At 40.2% G+C, this 19,908-nt stretch overlaps 1 protein-coding gene across 3 annotated transcripts in view; it reads left to right on the top strand.

Annotated features, from left to right (window-relative positions):
- The window catches only part of thsd7ba (thrombospondin, type I, domain containing 7Ba), a 908,760-nt gene that overhangs the window by 532,334 nt on the left and 356,518 nt on the right, over positions 1 to 19,908 (top strand). For all 3 annotated transcript variants that reach the window (XM_072579697.1, XM_072579699.1, XM_072579698.1), the window contains exon 13: positions 1,572 to 1,675. In XM_072579697.1, coding sequence (XP_072435798.1) covers positions 1,572 to 1,675 — 104 coding nt within the window. The remainder of the gene's footprint in view (positions 1 to 1,571; positions 1,676 to 19,908) is intronic.

Below are 19,908 nucleotides of genomic sequence, written 5' to 3' on the forward strand. Positions count from 1 at the left end.
AGTTGCCTGTCCTCATCAATGTGTCGGTGTGAAAAAAGAATGTTAATTTCCCACAGTGTTGGTCTCCTTTTCTATAGCTCACAAACCAGAGCTCCTTGATGGATTTAAAGATAAACCATCTTAAGTTGTGTAGATCTGAAGAATAACTTTTATGATTATGGAAGGAAGTTTCTCCACCCTGTTTGGAACATAGAAAATAGAACAATACAGCGCAGAACAGGCCCTTCGGCCCTCGATGTTGCGCTGACCTGTGAACTAATCTAAGCCCACACTATCCCATCATCCCATCATCATCCATGTGCTTATCCAAGGATTGTTTAAATCTCCCCAACGTGGCTGAGTTAACTACATTAGCAGGCAGGGCAATCCACGTCCTTCCCATTATCTGAGAAAAGAACTTGCCTCTAACATCTATCTTAAGTCTATCACCCCTTAATTTGTAGCTAGGCCCCCTCATACAAGCTGATGTTATTATCCTAGGGAAAAGACTTTCACTGTCTACCCTATCTAATCCTCCGATCATCTTGTATGTCTCTATCAAATCTCCTCTTAGCTTTCTTCTTTCCAATGAGAACAGATCCAAGTCTCTCAGCCTTTCCTCATAAGACTTTCCCTCCAGACCAGGCAACATCCTGGTAAATCTCCTCTGCACCTTCTCCAGTTCTTCCAATCCTTCCTGTAATGGGGCAACCAGAACTGTACACAATATTCCAAGTGAGGCCGCACTAGCATTTTGTACAATTGTAGCATGACATTAAGGCTATGGAACTCAATCCCTCTACCAATAAAACCCAACACACTGTATGCCTTCTTAGCAGCACTATCAACCTGGGTGGCAACTTTCAGGGATCTATGTACATGGACTACAAGATCCCTCTGCACATCCACACTACCAAGAATCTTACCATTGACCCTGTATTCTGCCTTCCTGTTATTCTTCCCAAAGTGAATCACCTCACATTTATCTACATTGAACTCCATTTGCCAACTCTCAGCCCAATTCTACAGTTTATCCAAGTCCCCCTGTAACCTGCAACATTCCTTCACACTGTCCACTGACTTTAGTGTTGTCTACAAATTTACTAACCCATCCACCTATGCCTGTGTCATAGTCATTTCTAAAATGACAAACAGTAGTGATCCCAAAACAGATCCTCGTGGCACACCACTAATAACCTAACAACCGGTCTCCAAGCTGAACATTTTCCATCAAATTATTGCTTTCTTACAGAAAGCTAGTTTCTAATCCAAACTACTAAATCACCCTCAATCCCATGTCCCTGCATTTTCTCCAACAGCCTACCATGTGGAACCTTATCAAAGGCTTTACTGATGTCCATGTACACCACATCGACTGCCCTACCCTCATCTACATGCTTGGTCACCTTCTCAAAACACTCAGTGAGGTTTGTGAGACATGACCTGCCCTTGACGAAACCATGTTGACTATCTGTAATCAAATTGTTGCTTTCTAGATGATTATAAATCCTATCTCTTATAATCCTTTCCAAAACCTTTCCCAGAACAGATGTAAGGCTCACTGGTCTATAATTTTGATCACTTCACTTTAGGTGGAAGACTCATAAGTGGCATCACTGTATCTTGGCACCTGATTATGTCAGACAAGGAACAATTGGAGCAACTGAGGCCTGTGGTTCTGGTTTGCAAACCAGAGGTAAGATTTTTTTGTGAATTTCCATATTTTATCAGTGAACGCTCAAGACCTTTTGATAGAATGGTATGAATTTAGAATTTCCTCATTAATCTTCCAAATACATTTAGGAACACAAATAATCATGTGGCAATATCTTGGAATTTTACAAGAATGACAATGTTTTGCTATGATAAGCCAAGGTAATTCTTTGCACTTACGTTGAAGAACTATTCCAAATAAAGCATGCTGGTATAAAAAGAATTCTCTGACATTGTAGGGTTCTTTCTTTTTTTCCTTTTTTGTTTGTATTTTGAAACTGCAATGTTGTTTGATTTTAGATACTATCTTAGTTTGTGGATTTCCCTCCTTTTGCAGTAAGGTGTAATTATATCAACTGGATTGAATGAGCCAATTGTAGTTCTATAATATAAACATGACAAATGTTGCAGAAGGAATTATAATTGTGTGAACTTTGCTTGTAGAGTGCCTTAGTATTTAGTGAGATGGTTGACCCAGTAAAGTTTGCACCAACCCTGGCAGCTGACTAAATATTGTGCCCTGTTATTGTAACATAAAAGTATCGAGTGAACTGTATTCAGCAACTTTTGATCCAACCATTTCATAGAATCTTGCAAAAGGATGTCCTTTATTAATTTATGTTGTGTAACTTTTGGAAAGCTAAATTCCCTCTGTGTCCAACTGTGTGTGCATTTGTTTACCCTCCAGAATTGAGGTCAGTGGTGAGAAGAAGTTTGTGTGGTACATAATTTGTTCTAGCACTTATTATGCTTGGGGTTATTTGTAATTACTTTTATCACCTTTTCCCCCTCCTATCTTCTCATCTCTCTGTTGTTTATAATGCCACATTAATTTTCAATAGCTTTTAAATTATCAGTCTGAATCCTAACCAATCAAATAACTCTGCTGCCATCTTGGGCTTAAACCCATTTGGATAGGCCTGGATCACTCTTATCCCCAGTCTCTTCATGTTCTCCAAATAGTTTTTGGAAACATTTGTTGTTGCTGCCTTACAAACAACAATCTTAATTACCTTACCTTTCCTTTTCACGAAGCTTTCCACTCAGCATACTCACTGATGGTTAATCTTGTCAACCATTTAGCCATCTCACTCAACTACCCATAACCACCTCATTGGTATGGGTCCTGGATAACAATAAACCCTATGCTTTGAGTATTATTAACTAGATCTTCACAGATAAGTCCCTTACAATTCTCAAATTTATTGTTTATCTAATCATTAACATTCTAGAAATTGACAAAAAAACATAGCTCATTGTCTGACAAAGCCTCTGGAGTGATGCTTGTGGTCATTATCATCAAATCACTGTGTTGTCTCTTTTGCTATCAATGCTGCTCTTCTTCATCCTTCAAGCACTTTGCTTTATTCAGCCCATTTCATCAGTTTTTTTAACGTCCTAATTGTCTATCATCCCCTATTCCAATCATCACTCCAAATTGATAATGGAGATATCTTCCTCCCTGATGCCAATCTCCGCCTGTGCAATGAGCAACTTCACATCCTCTTAATAAGATTTAATTTCCATCTTGGGTTGATAGTTGGGCTCTTGTGCAAGTCCTGTTCCCTTCACTCCTCACTTGAAAACTGTACTTTCAGTTGTTTGAATCACACACTCTGCAATGTCCTTCACAAACCACAGACCTTCCATCACCTTCTTACTTCTTTGAGAGCTCAGTTTATATATCCACCTTTGACCAACTCTGGTCACATCTCTTGAAACAGCTTATTTTGCCATAGCAACTATTTTATCTGATTGTGTCTATGAATTATTGTTGGATATTTTACTGAAGGCTTACATTAAGGTCCAAATTGGTGTTTTTGTTGTTGTAAAAATCCTGGTCGATGGATTTATCGCAAAACTCACAATGATGGAATTTAGATTATTGAATCATTTGATTGTAATGTGATGCAGAGAAAAATAATGCACGGTTATTCTCTTAAACTCTGACTGATTAGTATTTGATTTGATCTGTGATATTAAGACTTAAATGATACTTGTTTCAAAGTCTAGATGTTCTTTTTATTTACAAAAGTACTTACAATACAAGAAGAAGTTAAAATACAAAGGTTATATTTATAGTTTAGTTAGTTACAAACATAACCTGTTAGCATATCTGCAGGGTGTTATCAGCTCATCAACTTGAATGGCCTGTGGTAATATGTGTAAGAAGACAAGTCCAGTATTTATGCCTTCCTTAAATGGATTAAAAGCCACCCTTATCTTTATTTGCGAAAAAGGTATCCTTTTATCTTGGTCTATGATTCAGCCTAAATGTCATCTGTTCTATTACTTTTGAGATAACATACACAGCATCTAACCTCCCAAACCTCCCTGAAACTATGCAATAAAACATAAGAAGAATGAATGACACCTTTATTTGGAATCCTCAAAGGACAGATTTTATTGGATAAGATTTCAATCTTTAGCTATTTAATTAAATGACACTGTACAGATAGAATGAAGGCTTTATTCTAAAATGGAGTCTGATAAAAGCACTTAGCTTAATCTTTACATTCAGCATAGGAAAGCTCCTGTGCGTTTAAAGAGTGTATACCTTTCTTACTTCCTATATTTATCTTTGTGGTAAATTATCTCCCATCATGCATTATTCTGCAGGATGGTTGTTCCCTTTTAAGTGCTGGCAACTTGTTGCATTATATTTTTCAGTCTTTAAATATCAGATGGTTCTATATACTGAAATAAACTAAGTGTTTATTTCCTTTATTACTTATCAGTATTAATTTCCAACAATACTCATTTACCTGCTGTGCCCTTACCTCAGATTTTCATGTTGTTACAATTACATAACCATCTTGAATTATTTTCTTATCTAGTATAAATTTCTGATTAACTCTAAATATCATGAAGCAGATAAAGAAAGACATTAGACTGAAGCAACAATGCAACATGCCATCAGGAAAAGATGAATTTATAAGATTCTCCAGATCCCTTTCCACCATCATTCATTTTGTGGATATTCATGCTAAGTATTAATTTTCTCTTGTCCAGTTATCCAAATTTCAGTGTCAATTTGATGGAAACAAATGCTGAATTCTGAAAATTCAAATTCCATGTACTTTTTAACTCTAATTTTAATCAGCTGCCAATGTGTTTAGCTCTCTTCCAACTTTTCCTTTTTCTATGGAGGAGGTGATAGTCCTATGACTGAAATTTTATTTCACTTTTCTGAACCAGATAAACCATTTCATTTACTATTAATGTAATTTATTTTGTTGGGACTGCCAATTGACCCTAGGAATGCATCAGTTATCTTTTCTAATGTCAGTGACTCTACCATACTAACCATGATTTGGAGATGCTGGTGTTGGACTGGGGTGTACAAAGTTAAAAATCACACAATACCAGGTTATAGTCCAACAGGTTTAATTAGAAGCATACTAGCTTTCGGAGCATCGCTCCTTCATCAGGTGGTAGTGGAGGGCTCAATCCTAACACACAGAATTTATAGAAAAAATTTACAGTGTGATGTAACTGAAATTATACATTGAAAAATTGCATGTCTGTTAAGCCTTTCATCTGTTAGAATACCGTGATAGTTTCACTTCTTTCATATGTAAATCACAAAACCTTTTTAAAAAAAAGTTGCATTCTCGGGTTAGCTGTCAACAATGGTGATAGCTAGACAATATGTTGAAGGTGTTGGCCCCCTGTGTTCTGTCTATGCCATGACATTTAGATTGATTCTAATCTAAAAAGTGAGATAACAGAGTTTTACATAAATTCATGCAGTTTTTGAGCTCAGAGTTCTACATGAATGCATGCAGTTTTTAAGCAAAGTACAATGTAACCCTGCAAGTACAAATTCACCCCACAAAATATACGTGTGCATGTGGGTCTTTGTCTGTCTGTCTGGGTTGGGGGTTGTGAGTGTGAGAAAGTGCATGTGTGTGTGTAGTGAGTGCAGAGTGTCTTAAGTCTGTGAGGGGGTGCATGTGTGAGTGTGGAAGTGTGTGTGTCTGTAAGGGTGTGTGTGGGTGCCTGTGTGCACGTCTGTATATGTGTGTCCGTGTGTATGTGTGTATAGGAGTGCCTGTGTGTGTTTGAGAGTGTGTGTGCGTAGGAGTATCTGTGTGAGTGTATAGTGCAATGGTGGTCACCTGTAATGTGACATGAACCCAAGGTCCCAGTTGAGGTCCTCCCTATGGGTACCGAACTTAGCTATCAGCCTCTGCTCGGCCACTTTTCTCTGCTGCCTGTCCCGAAGTCCATCTTGGAGGATCGTCACCCGAAGGTCCAAGGTCGAATGTCCTGGTCCACTGAAGTGTTCTCCAACTGGGAGGGAACCCTCCTCTCTGTTGATTGTTGTGCGTTCATCCATTGTCATAGCCTTTGCTCGGTTTCCCCAACGTACCATGCCTCGGGGCATCCTTGCCTGCAACGTATAAGATAGACAACATTGGCTGAGTCACATGAGTACCTGCCATGTACAAGGTGGGAGGTGTCCCCACACATAATAGTGGTATTTGTGTCCACACTCTGACACATCTTGCAGTGCCTACTGTGACAGGGTTGTATGGAGTTGTCCTGAGAGCCGGGCAGCTTGCTACGAACAACGATCTGTTTGAGGTTTGGCAGACACACACACACAGACAAAAACCCACATGCACACATATATTTTGTGGGGTGAATTTGTACTTGCAGGGTTACATTGTACTTTGCTCAAAAACTGCATGCATTCCTGTAAAACTCCATTATCTCACTTTTTAGATTAGAATCAATCTGAACATCATGGCATAGACAGAGAACACAGGGGGCCAACACCTTCAACATATTGTCTAGCTATCACCATTGTTAACAGCTAACCTGAGAATGCAACTTTTTTAAAAAAAGGTTTTGTGATTTACACATAAAGGAAGTGAAACTATCACAATACTCGAACAGATGAAAGGCTTAACAGACATTCAATTTTTCAATGTATAATTTCAGTTACAACAGACTGTAAATTTTTTCTTTAAATTCTGTGTGTTAGGATTGAGCCCTCCACTACCACCTGATGAAGGAGCGACGTTCCGAAAGCTAGTGTGCTTCTAATTAAACCTGTTGGACTATAACCTGGTGTTGTATGATGTTTAACTTTGTACCATACTAACATTTTTGTATGATTAGATATTTGACTTTGTTATGTTCTATAATTGCATCCTAGTTCTACACATCTTCTGGAAGTGACCTATAGTTTTACTGATGTAGTATTCTTTCGGATAATTGGGTACTGATTGCGTCTATGAGGCTCCCGTATCCTACCGCACTAATAATCACTCTTAGTACCTGCTGTCTGTCTACTCTTCGTGGCTTTAAGGATGCTATGCCTTTTAAACTGAATGGAATCGATTGTCCTTCTCTTAATATTTCTCCAATTCTTTCCTGCTTTCTGCTTCTGGTGCAAGCTTAGCAATTTTGTCTAAAGTCTGATCTTCTTTGGACTATAATAAATCTGACAAAAGAAACATCAGTATTTCCAGCAATAATTTTGTTCCTTATGAATTCTGGTTTTAAAGCTGCACATACCAGGGATGTGGGGGTAGACGGTTGGGTGGGGACTAAAACTTCAGTCAGAAGCTGACAAATGAGAAGTTCTGGATTAGTGGTGCTGGAAGAGCACAGCAGTTCAGGCAGCATCCAAGGAGCTTCGAAATCGACGATTCGAGCAAAAGCCCTTCATCAGGAATAAAGGCAGTGAGCCTGAAGCGTGGAGAGATAAGCTAGAGGAGGGTGGGGGTGGGGAGAAAGTAGCATAGAGTACAATGGGTGAGTGAGGGAGGGGATGAAGGTCAGGGAGGACAGGGTGGAATGGATAGGTGGAAAAGGAGATAGGCAGGTAGGACAAGTCCAGACAAGTCATGGGGACAGTGCTGAGCTGGAAGTTTAGAACTAGGGTGAGGTGGGGGAAGGGGAAATGAGGAAACTGTTGAAGTCCACATTGATGCCTTGGGGTTGAAGTGTTCCGAGGCGGAAGATGAGGCGTTCTTCCTCCAGGCGTCTGGTGGTGAGGGAGAGGCGGTGAAGGAGGCCCAGGACCTCCAAAGTCTGGCCAGAAACAATAATGCTTAAGGCAGCAACATCAAGCCCATGAAGGAGCTCTGCCCCATTCTAGGAAGGAAGTCACACCTTTGGGAGCCATTAGCTGATCTGCCGTATTAGTCCTGGCAGCATCACAAGCTGAATTACACATTGTAATACAGCATGCAAGCCAATGAGGAAGGCAGCCATCAATCCTGGACTGAGGTAAGTATGAGGTATTGAGTCAAGGGGTTAGTAATTCGTTAAAGATTGGTGAAGGGTATCTAGAGGGGTTTTGGAGAGCAGGCAGGAACTATGATATGGAGGAGGGCGGGTACTGTATTCAGGTGATGTGTCCCTGCCGTGAAAATTGTACTCCCTTAAAAGTTTACTTCCTTTTCTTCCAGCCGTTTTAAAATCCTCTATTTTAAAAACAGCTGCCACTTCCACTGGGCTGCTATTACTAATTATATTGTGGTGTGGGCTGCAAATGATCAGTGTCAATGGAATCTTAATTATTTATTTACTCATGGTGGTTGGACTGGTGATTACAGAATCTGCTCTAGATTAGGCGTGTTTGGGGGTAGACTAACTACCCAACCTATTTTAGGTGCCTGTATTCTGCTTATTGCCAATTTTCTATTGATCTGTGGAGAGGAATAATTAACTCATTAATGGAATCCTGAGGATGCTGAACACTTCTGTGAAATCTTGCTCACTCAAAATATCTCCAAACCAAATTTAATTGCTTGAAACTTGTTGAGGTAGGTACCTTAGCAATATCCATGTCAATTGCGGTCAAAGCTAATGAGAGAGACTTATTTTTAAATTGCAACATGGCCTCCTAAAGCATGAGAATGATTGACAGGAATTGTGCACACTCTCCTGAATGGAAAGTTGCTGCTCCTCATATTTGAAAAGGACTAACAATGGCATACTTTATCCACATCTGAATCAGGGATTAGGATACTTGGATTTGCGTTAAGAGATGTAACTGTTTCACATCTCATTGCAATTTATACTGAGGCATCCAACAGCACAAATTATATCCAGGAAAAGCAACACTACAAATCTATGAATAAATAAAAATTCTGACTGCAATAATTTCATAGTGCAGATATCACTAACCCCAAGGGCCCTTGTCCTTCCTAATAAAGTCCTAAAGATATGCCGAAGCCTGTGAGGCCTCTCTCCAATCCCCAACAGTATTCCTGACACCCATGAGACTTGAGATCTTCCCAATTGATCCCAAGCAAATCCAGTCCACAGACCTCATGTCCTGTCCTGTAAACACCCAAGATCCAAACTGACCTGGAATTTGGGGCAGTGACCTGTGTGGCTTACGATTGCAGTGCGTTATGATGAGGTCTGAGTCCCAGTTGCTTGGGCTCCCAGATGTCACCAACTTACTGTATCTTATTAACACTGCTGAGAGGGTCTCTTCAATCACCCTTTTATGTTTCTAAATATTGTTAGCTTTTAAATTTAACCCTTAGTGAGCCCTATTTAGCTATATGGTAGTGTTTTAATTTACATTCTGCTAGGTCCCTCATTCTTCACAGCAGTGTAGTGGTATCAGCAAATTGATATCCACATGTGAAGTTCCAGTGAACAATATGAAAAATTGAAATTGTCACTCTTCCGCAACTCATGAGCACTGTGAGAATTTGCCTATAGTGTTAGGTGCATTAGTCAGAGAGAAATGGGTCTGGTGGGTTACTCTTTGGAGAGTCATAGAGTCATAGAGATGTCCAGCATGGAAACAGATCCTTTGGTCCAACCCGTCCATGCCGACCAGATATCCCAACCCAATCTAGTCCCACCTGCCAGCACCTGGCCCATATCCCTCCAAACCCTTCCTATTCATATACCCATCCAAATGCCTCTTAAATGTTGCAATTGTACCAGCCTCCACCACATCCTCTGGCAGCTCATTCCATACACATACCACCCTCTGCGTGAAAAGGTTGCCCCTTAGGTCTCTTTTATATCTTTCCCCTCTCACCCTAAAACTATGCCCTCCAGTTCTGGGCTCCCCAACCCCAGGGAAAAAACTTTGCCTATTTATCCTATTCATGCCCCTCATAATTTTGTAAACCTCTATAAGGTCACCCCTCAGCCTCCGACGCTCCAGGGAAAACAGCCCCAGCCTGTTCAGCCTCTTCCTGTAGCTCAGATCTTCCAACCCTGGCAACATCCTTGTAAATCTTTTCTGAAACCTTTCAAGTTTCACAACACCTTTCCTATAGGAAGGAGACCTGAATTGCACGCAATATTCCAACAGTGGCCTAACCAATGTCCTGTACAGCCGCAACAAGACCTCCCAACTCCTGTACTCAATACTCTGACCAAGAAAGGAAAGCATACCAAACGCCTTCTTCAATATCCTATTGAGCTGCGACTCCACTTTCAAGGAGCTATGAACCTGCACTCCAAGGTATCTTTGTTCAGCAACACTCCCTCGGACCTTACCATTAAGTGTATAAGTCCTGCTAAGTTTTGCTTTCCCAAAATGCAACTCCTCACATTTATCTGAATTAAACTCCATCTGCCACTTCTCAGCCCATTGTCCCATCTGGTCAAGATCCTGTTGTAATCTGAGGTAACCCTCTTCGCTGTCCACTACACCTCTAATTTTGGTGTCATCTGCAAACTTACTAACTGTACCTCTTATGCTCGCATCCAAATCATTTATGTAAATGACAAAAAGTAGAGGACCCAGCACCGATCCTTGTGGCACTCCACCGGTCATAGGCCTCCAGTCTGAAAAACAACCTTCCACCACCACCCTCTGTCTTCTACTTTTGAGCCAGTTCTGTATCCAAATGGCTAGTTCTCTCTGTATTCCATGAGATCTAACCTTGCTAATCAGTCTCCCATGGGGAACCTTGTCGAACGCCTTACTGAAGTCCATATAGATCACATCTACTGCTCTGCCCTCATCAATCTTCTTTGTTACTTCATCAAAAAACCTATGCCCAAGTAGGTGTGGACATTTTGGACAGAAGGGTCTGTTTCCACACTTTAGGGAATCTTATCTCAAGAATCAACTTCCTTACATTATTCCTTTGCTTAAATGAAAACCAACTCACTCGACATGAGACTACAGATCAAAACTTAAACCTTCAGGGTCTACATGATCAAGTTAGTCGCGGTATAAATTTCCTGAACCATTGAAGGAGCATTTATGTGCTGTTTAAACAGGGTAGAATTGCAATATATTAGTTTGTAAATATAATGACCCATCGAGAATTCTTTATACATGTTGCTCCAGATTAATCTGAAATGCAAATATCGTTTGAGGCAAAATTAATGGCAAACTGGGAATAATTCTCTTGATGGTCACAAGCATTGACAGTGGTGCTTCTCTTTATTTTCTTTTTTTATATCCAGAAGTGTTATTACACATAACTGAACAGCTATATTCCCACCAGTAACTCACCTGTGGTACAATGATGCTTCTGAATAGTAGTAATCGCTAAATATATGTGAAGATTGTTTATTTTTGTTTATGAGATATCATGAGACATGGCTGTCCAGTGAGTTAAACAAAAGAGTTTCTATAAACCTAACTTGTTCTTCTGGAGATCAATATCCATGCGTTTCTCATCTAGAATTGTCTGTTGCTAGGTTTGGCTGTGTGTACAGTGACTGAATAAAACAAGCGTGAAACCTCAGAGGACCTTTTCCACACATTTAACTTGTGTGAATCGAAACACTTGAACTGACTCGAACGTTTGATACAGTACATCCCATGCAGTGTTTTACACATTGTTTTAGTGAGAGCTAGACATATGCTTGGTGTTAAGGGGCCAGCTGGCGCCTGAAAGTGGAGGCAAGAGGAGTAGGTGTGGTTCACACTCAGAGAATGTTACCAACAGTCAGACTCTGCTTGCTCATCTAATCGCTCATGCTACATCACATCTATCTGCATTGTCACTGTCTCCTGCCTTCATTGTAGCTCTGAAATGACCTTCATGGCCTGATGGTGCTACCATTTCCCTGGTTGTAGATGACTGTTCTGGAACCACCAGCACCACTATTTCTGATCTAACGTGTTACAATCCGAGCTGACAGTAATACCAGACAAATCAGATCACAAACTGAAAACTCGTTTGGTAGGTCATATACTTAACTTTTCTCAGTTAATTATCATGATAGTTAGACTCTGAAATATGCATTCACACAGGGCTGCAGGTGTTCTTTAACAACAGAATGCAAATTTATTTCCCCAAAGGGAGGCAAACCGTAAATAAAACTAGATATAGGACAGTCAGAATCATCCAGTAAAACATTATTTCGACCAATTTTCTCACACTTTCTTTTACAGATAATCAATTCCACTCAAATTTCACTCCTATCTTAACTTTTAATTAACTCACTACTTTCTTTATGTTGAACTATAAAGACATTCCTTTCTAATCAGTGGACTTGAACCTTTCACAATTCTAATGGTGTAATTTTTTTCCCCTGGTTTTAAGAACTTGAAGATTTCTGTCCAAGCTCTCCTGGATTAACAAATCCACAAATGAAATCAGCTCAGCTATGGCAATTAGTTGCCCTGAACTAAAAGCTTGATTGTTTTGCTGCACAAAAAAAAAACTGTTTCCCCCTCTGTACTGAATTTCTGATTCTCCTGACTTGACCTCAAATCTAAAGCAAATGATTTTCTGGTCAGTTGCGAACTTATTGGTATTAAACATTCTGTCAATTAATGCTACAAGGGTTCTGTCAGGCATTTGGCTACAGCCACATCCTATTTTGGAATTGATGCACTTTAGTCACTATTCCAAATGATTTTCTAATCTTCAAACAAAAAATCCTCACATCTGACACACAGTGATCTGCATCTATTGAAAATGCAAATTCCAAACTGAAAGATATATTATGCATTTCATCACAAGCTAATCAATACCATTTCCTGCTGCTCCTGGTTGTTGTTGCTATTACCATCAATTTGCCACCCCATTGTGCCTCTCTCCTTCCTCATTCCTCACACCCTTTGTTTTCCATGCCACCACACCCTTTATCCTCAGTTAGCTGGCTGTTTCCAACTTGCCACATGGTTGTAGCATAACACTAGTTACGTTCTAAGGTTTAATATTGATGCATACAATACATTTGGAGCCTTTAAGCTGATTTCCTGAGCAGAATGTGCCCTTCCCTCCTCATCCTCTTTTTCCCCTTGCAAATCCTAAAAAAGTCTCTCACTTGGTTATCTCTTCCACAGTAAACCCATTAGACATTGCATAATTGTGATGCCCTTTATTTCAATTAGTCATTCTTGACTTTGCTTAACGTGAGATAATTGTAAAAACAATCTCAAAATAATGCTTTCTTACTGTTAAATGTTTTGTTTGTTAGCACATTCTCGGTCTGAATGTGAGTGGTTATTTGCTGGCAGGGAAACTGCTGCAGCTGAATCAGTCTAAAGATTTCTTGAAATTCAACATAAAATCTTAAATCAAGACAAAGTTCAAGAAGTAGACATTTCAGCCCCATAACAATAATGTGCCAAGAGATAATTTGACAGCAGCTTGAACTGTATAATATTCTGTAACTAAAGCAATCGTCCCAACAGCCATTATGGGTCAATATTGATGTCAGCTTTTGAGAAAGAGACTAAATAATCAGAAAATGTCAGTCATGAGCAATCTTTTCGGTGACATTGCTTCATATGTGACTTGTCTGGCAAAAGACTCAAAGGAAATAGTACTCTATTCTATCTTGTAAGTGCCAATCTCAAAAGTTCAAAGCTAGATTATTGATACTGCTTCCTTTTGGTGACTATTAGTGTTTCACTATTTAATTACCTTGAAAGCTGATTGTGGTATATCTCTGCTCATCTTTTAGCCAAAGAATAATCTGGGTACTGTAAGAGGAAAATAACAATGACCTTAATGAGAGCGTTTCCTGCTGTTGCTTATATATTCATAGTTAATTAACCATGGTTGATTCATTGGACGTGCGTAACTAAGGATGACTTTAATTCGCCTTAAATTAATTAATTCATTAGTTTCAGAATACTGTTTATTGAACCAATAAATTTCAAAGTTTCCTGAAGATTTTATATGGCTATGACATGCACAGCATACCAGTTACACAATGAATTGAGGAATCTGTTGTCATCTCTTGATCTGCACGAATTGAATGAGTCTGATATGGTGCAGTGTGATGTTCTCGCAAAGCCTTGCTTTAGAATGGGAATGTAGACACCGGTGCATAGCTGTAGTCTGTTATTCTGAAGGACTTTAAAACATTGTTATAATGATGGCTTCCTGTGACCTTCATTTCAAAAGGCACTGTATTTTCAATTATTGGACAAAGTGCTTTTTTGAATGGAATTCACACCCAGTTTTCCGTAGCCTGGGGGACTTTAAACATCTCCCTTCTGTTCATCATTTCATCCATTATGTTAACTGTGATGACAGCACCCATCTCGTTGAATCATGCAGCACCAAAAAAGTGGGAGTGATCACCGCTGTCAGAATTTTGTCACGTTCATGTTACTAGCACCATAAATAAAACTCAGCTGCACAACACTTGAGGTGCTAAAACCAGGAACTGCCCTTTACACCACTGTCAACCCCAAAGATTTAGCTGACACCTACTAAGTAAGCTCATTGGTTTACCAACAGGCACCTGCAGCTGATGGTAGGCAGAGTGATAAAATGTAGCGCAATGCTGTTTCCTGCTGACCGGCAAATAACTCCATACCACCAAACCAGCCAAACTAGACAAGGACAGCAGCCTGCGCCAGTGCAGTATTCCGGGTGAGAAAAAAGTCCACAGCAGTGCAGGAACAAGGTTAATGATCTTCTGCACTCTGCAAGGGTAGACCCCACCTTTTTCTCTCTGCTACCTTATTCTCACAGGGGTATCACTCACTTCAATTCCGCCATCGCACACATTTCTAAACAACAGTCATGGACCATAACTTATACAATTGCGTGTATCATGTCCACTCAATGACTCTCACCCACCACATCCTCCGAAACTACTGACCCTTCATGCCCTATGTGTCTCCTATTCACAAACAAGTGATAACTCACCACCACTCCTGCCCTACATGTCACCAATAGCTTCTATCATACTCAGTTCCTCCCTATGTCTAATTGCAAGAAAAACTTGGCTCTCACCCATCTCTTTGACTGGGAGCAGACAAGGCTCTTGACAGACTTTAGGTTGTGCTTGCCTGTAGGTTGTACTTGAGGATTGATCTCCTTTGACTTTCTGTCACGTCATTTGATTGAAGCACATGAAATGCATTAGCCACTTAAGCTGCTGGTACTTGCTGTAAATGTGATATTGCCACAGCATGTCCACACCTTTGACTTTTCCAAACTGACCTGGCACAACCATGCAAGATATAGGAGCTCCTAGTTTCAAAAGTGAAATCCTGAAGGACTGAGGTAGTGTGTGTGTGTTGATCTGAGAATAGGCATGAGATAGTGAGGCTGGTGGCTTTCTAATGTCAACTTGCTTGAATGAAAGGTGAAGGAGCACAGTGTCTATAAACATGTAGGAATTTTGTGGTGAAGACAACGTTGGGTGAAGGCCTAGAGAAGCTGATCAGCCATGATCATAATGAATGGTGGTGCAGGCTCGAAGGGCAGAATGGCCTACTCCTGCACCTACTGTCTATTGTCTATTGTAAATGGAGCCATTATTGTGCCATATTCTGCCATTTAGACGTTGTGCTAAAGACCTTTATAAAGTTATCCAGTGATCACATACTATTTCAACTTCAATTTGGATGAGGACTTCACATCTCTGTCAGGTTTAAATCTGAAACTGTTATTGAAAGATGAAACAATTGAGACAGTACTATCTGCAGCAGACATCTCAAGTGAAAATATTTTTAAATTCTTTCTCATTTTTTGATATAATAAACAAGAATGTTCCCTTTGATACACAATCATGTCATTGAAGTTCCACCTTAGTTAGATCTTTGTGGATTTATAAGCACCTTTTGTTAGCTACCTGTCTTTAACCAAAACTTTTGAACAGATCGAGTATTGACACATCTGTAAGCTTGGTGATATCTGGAGCTTGTCATATGGATGCATGAACAATTATATTTCTATAAAGCCTTTCAGGTCATGGCAGAGTTGGTGTTATACAAATCTGACTCTGGAAACATTTGCTACTTAACACTTAATTGAAATGCACACTAGTAATCGAATAACTCTTGGGAGAATTCCAGGGCTCATTTTCAAAATGTTTCATGGTTGCAGGTAACTATTGTCATTTGTAGAGTTTGATGCAGTGATAATGATGGCAAAACTGTCAGTGTTGGTTGTCATTCCCTCACTAAAACTGGCAGCAATTTCAGGAGTCCACATGTGCAGAATAACATAAATCTCCAAGATTTATTATTCATTATTCCAACTCTGAGGAAGACTAGGGTCCATATTTTCAGTGTTATCACTGAGTCTGCACAGACATTTGTACAGCTGTTGAACAAAAGTGCACATATATTTACAAATGTGATAACGTATTTACGTTGATGTGTCACCTTTGTGCCTTCAGGAAGTCATCTTCTTTCTTTCCTTTCCACTATGTCTCAGTGAAGTTCCATGCTCCACTCTGAGGTGGAGGGAGTCTGCCTTGCAGTGGACCCTGTTGGCCTTGGTTCTATCCCATGACTCTGGGTGCTTGTGGCCAGAGGGCTAGGCAAGATGAGAATGGCCTCTTTGGATGTAGGAGCACCACCCTCTGATCAATAAGATCTTATTGATCATTTTGCCAGATATTATATTATAAAGCAACACATTAACCAGTGTGTTTTGGGATGGATGAATGAATAAAAACTGTGCATTTTCTTTTAAAGTAATTTTTGCCTGTTCTTAATCTATATGGTAACCTTAGGGCATGTACATTCTTCAGTTAGGAAGTGACCTGCTTCACATCTCCACCAGTATTATTGTAAGCAAGAGTGGCCTAGCACTATTCTCTGAATATTTTGTTTCTCCGTTGATCAGAAGAGGGTGTTCTGCTCTAGCTTGATATTTACCGACATCAGTGCAACTGAACTTGTAAGATCAATGATGTGGGTAATTGAATTTGCATGTTCGTACTTCTGTGACTCAATGTATTAAGACCTCAGTTTTACTTGGAATATTACCAGCTGCCACAGTTCATTTCTGTCCTTGTTACACTTGAGTAAATCTGCTGATGACTGCAACTGTATTGCAGTCTGGATTTTGTAGGTCGACAGTTCACCAACTCGGTTACGATTGTTTATGTGTTTTATAAAAAAAATCTGTCAACTTCCAATGCACAATCAGTGCCAAGAACAGGCAGAGCTAGAATGTGGCTTGAATGTGGCCTTGATTTACCTAGTGATTCATCCCTGTGAGAACTGTATATTCAGATGCATGGGAAATGATTCTGTATTCTCTTCCTGCCATCTTTCTGCTCTCACCCCACATTTAAAGGGTGTGTCTGGGTTGGACTTCTGTTCAGCATGCTCCTATGAAACCTCAAAGAAATTCTTGCCAATGTATACAATCTTGTATACATTGCACTGAGATCTTTGAAAGGCCTTGGCAAAAATGTGTCATTAAAGTAATTAATATCAGAGGGGACAAATTAACTGTAAATATATTCTGGCCAATCAGAGGCTGAAACATGAAAAGTGAACTTCTTTTTAGGATTTTCTTTAAATGACATTAATTAAGTACCAAGACTAAGCCTAGGCTCCATCTTTGAACATGATGGATTCATATGGGCACTACTAATTTTATTCTTCTTTATTCTTTCACACAATGTGGGTATCAGTGGCAAGGTATTCAATAGTTCACCCCTAATTGCCATTGAACTGAGTGGCTTCCTGGGAATTTCAGAGGGTAATTTAGAGCCCACCATATTCCTATTGATCTGAAATCACATGCAGGCCAGCCTAGGTAAGGATGACAGATTTCTTTCTTGAAGGAGCTTTAGTAGGAAAAATGTTTTTTTTTAACAACCAATAATAGTTTCTTGGTCAGCATTCCTAAGACTAGCTTTCAATTCTTGATTTACTGGTCATGGTGGGATTTGAACCCTATGGATTTCTAACCAGCGACATTCTCGCTATGTCATTATCTGCCCTTTATAACCACCCTTCTAAACGTTGGTGATTCACATTGACCATGTAATGCAATTTAGAACAAGTTGTGTTCTTTGATATTGGTTAGTGAGAATATCCATTAAATTTTGTACTCTTTTGTTGTAGATTCTTCTGAAGATTGTACATGCGGATAGAATTGGGCTCAGCTTCTACTCTCCCTAGGGTTGTAGTATCTAGGCAGCACTCGTTTTTCAAAGCACACATATGAGTAATGGACACTAGAATGAGATACAACATGAAGGAGTCAACCTCTTCCCAGGAGAACATTAGGTGAAAAATTCAGCCTGAGCAAGAAAAAATATTAGATGAAGCAGGTGCTTTTTTCAGTTGGCTGTGAAACTGAGATGGGTTATCAATCTCATATTTTTATTTGACACAGTGTGTAAAATGTGTTGCTGGAAGAGCGCAGCAGGTCAGGCAGCATCCAAGGAGAAGGAGAATCGACGTTTCGGGCATAAGCCCTTCTTCAGGAATCAGAAGGGCTTATGCCCGAAACGTCGATTCTCCTTCTCCTTGGATGCTGCCTGACCTGCTGCGCTTTTCCAGCAACACATTTTTAAGCTCTGATCTCCAGCATCTGCAGTCCTCACTTTCTCCACAGTGTGTAAAATGTTTATGCATAGGCAACAGTTGGGACTCAAATGGCAATTTGATTCAGAAAGTGCAAAAAGGTGTTCAGTGTTGTCAAGGAATATCTCGGGTGTTCTGAGATTTTATGTAAGCCAACCTGATAAGATAAAATAGTAGCTCCATACAAAGTGCTGTTGCATTGATCAAAGCCATTGTCCCTGACAGAGAGGCAGGATTTTACCTTGTGCATTGAATTCTGACATTTTTAAAAAATTCTTTCCTAGGATATGGTATAGGTGGCCAAACCAATGTATATTTCCTGTCTTTAATCGCACTGGAGAACATGGTGTGAACGGACTTGTTCAACAGCATAACATGGAGACAGTCACTTGGTAGACATGTTTTCTCCAAATTGACAAATTATTGAGCAAAGTAAGGGGGCAGGGATGTGCGTGAGAACATCACTGTTAAGTATCTGAAGTTATCTGAGGAGGAAATGCCCCGAGCACATTTATGATACAAGGAAACTAAGGAATGACCCAATAATCACCGGGTTCAACGTTACAAGCCTAAGTCTAGTGCCAGAATTGTCAAATATGTGCCTGCAGATTGCCTCAGCTGATCTGAATTCCAGCGGTTCAATGTCACTGCACCACTAATGAAATGTCCAACACCTGGAAAGCCAGAGGCAAACCTAGCTTGGTCTGTTTGGAAATCTTGATGAAATTTTCACAAAATCAGGCAACTAACTGAGTAATGTTGGGCTTCTGGCAGAGATTCTGTCTCCAAGAACCATTAGAGACAAAAAAAAACTGCAGATGCTGGAATCCATAGTAGACAAGCAGAAGGCTGGAAAAACACAGCAAGGCAGGCAGCATCAGGAAGTGGAGAAGTCAATGTTTTGGGTGTAACCTTTCTTCAGGACTGCAGATGGGTGTAGACAGAGCTGCAGATAAAGGGGGAAGTGGGAGCAGGGTGGTGAAATGGGGATAGGTGAAGACAGACAGAGGGTATGGCCAAAGGGAGAAAATATTATGGTAGGTGGCTGGGGGATGTTGAAGGAGAGGGAGGGGGAGAGGGTGGGAAAGGAGTCGGGGGATGGGCAGGGAGGCTATTAGAAATTGGAGAACCCAACGTTGAGTCCTCCAGGCTGTAGGCTGCCCAGACGGAAGATGAAGTGTTGTTCCTCCAATTTGCTGGTTGGCTTGTTGTGGCAATGGAGAAGACTCAGGATGGTCATGTCGAAAAGGGAATGGGAAGGGGAATTAAAATGGGCGATGACTGAGAGATTCGGTTGGCCCCTGCAGGCCTGACTGAGATGCTCGGCGAACCGTTCCCTAAGTTTATGTTCTCTTTATTGAGGAGACCAAATGTAAACTTAGGGAACAGTTTGCCAAGCATCTCAGCCAGGCCCGCAAGGACCGACTGGACCTCCCAGTCACCGTCCATTTTAATTCCCTTTTCCACTCCCTTTCCAACATGACTATCCTTGGCCACCTCATTGCCACAAT

The sequence above is a fragment of the Chiloscyllium punctatum genome, chromosome 10 (genome assembly GCF_047496795.1).
Source record: "Chiloscyllium punctatum isolate Juve2018m chromosome 10, sChiPun1.3, whole genome shotgun sequence".
In the NCBI taxonomy this organism is placed as follows: domain Eukaryota; kingdom Metazoa; phylum Chordata; class Chondrichthyes; order Orectolobiformes; family Hemiscylliidae; genus Chiloscyllium; species Chiloscyllium punctatum.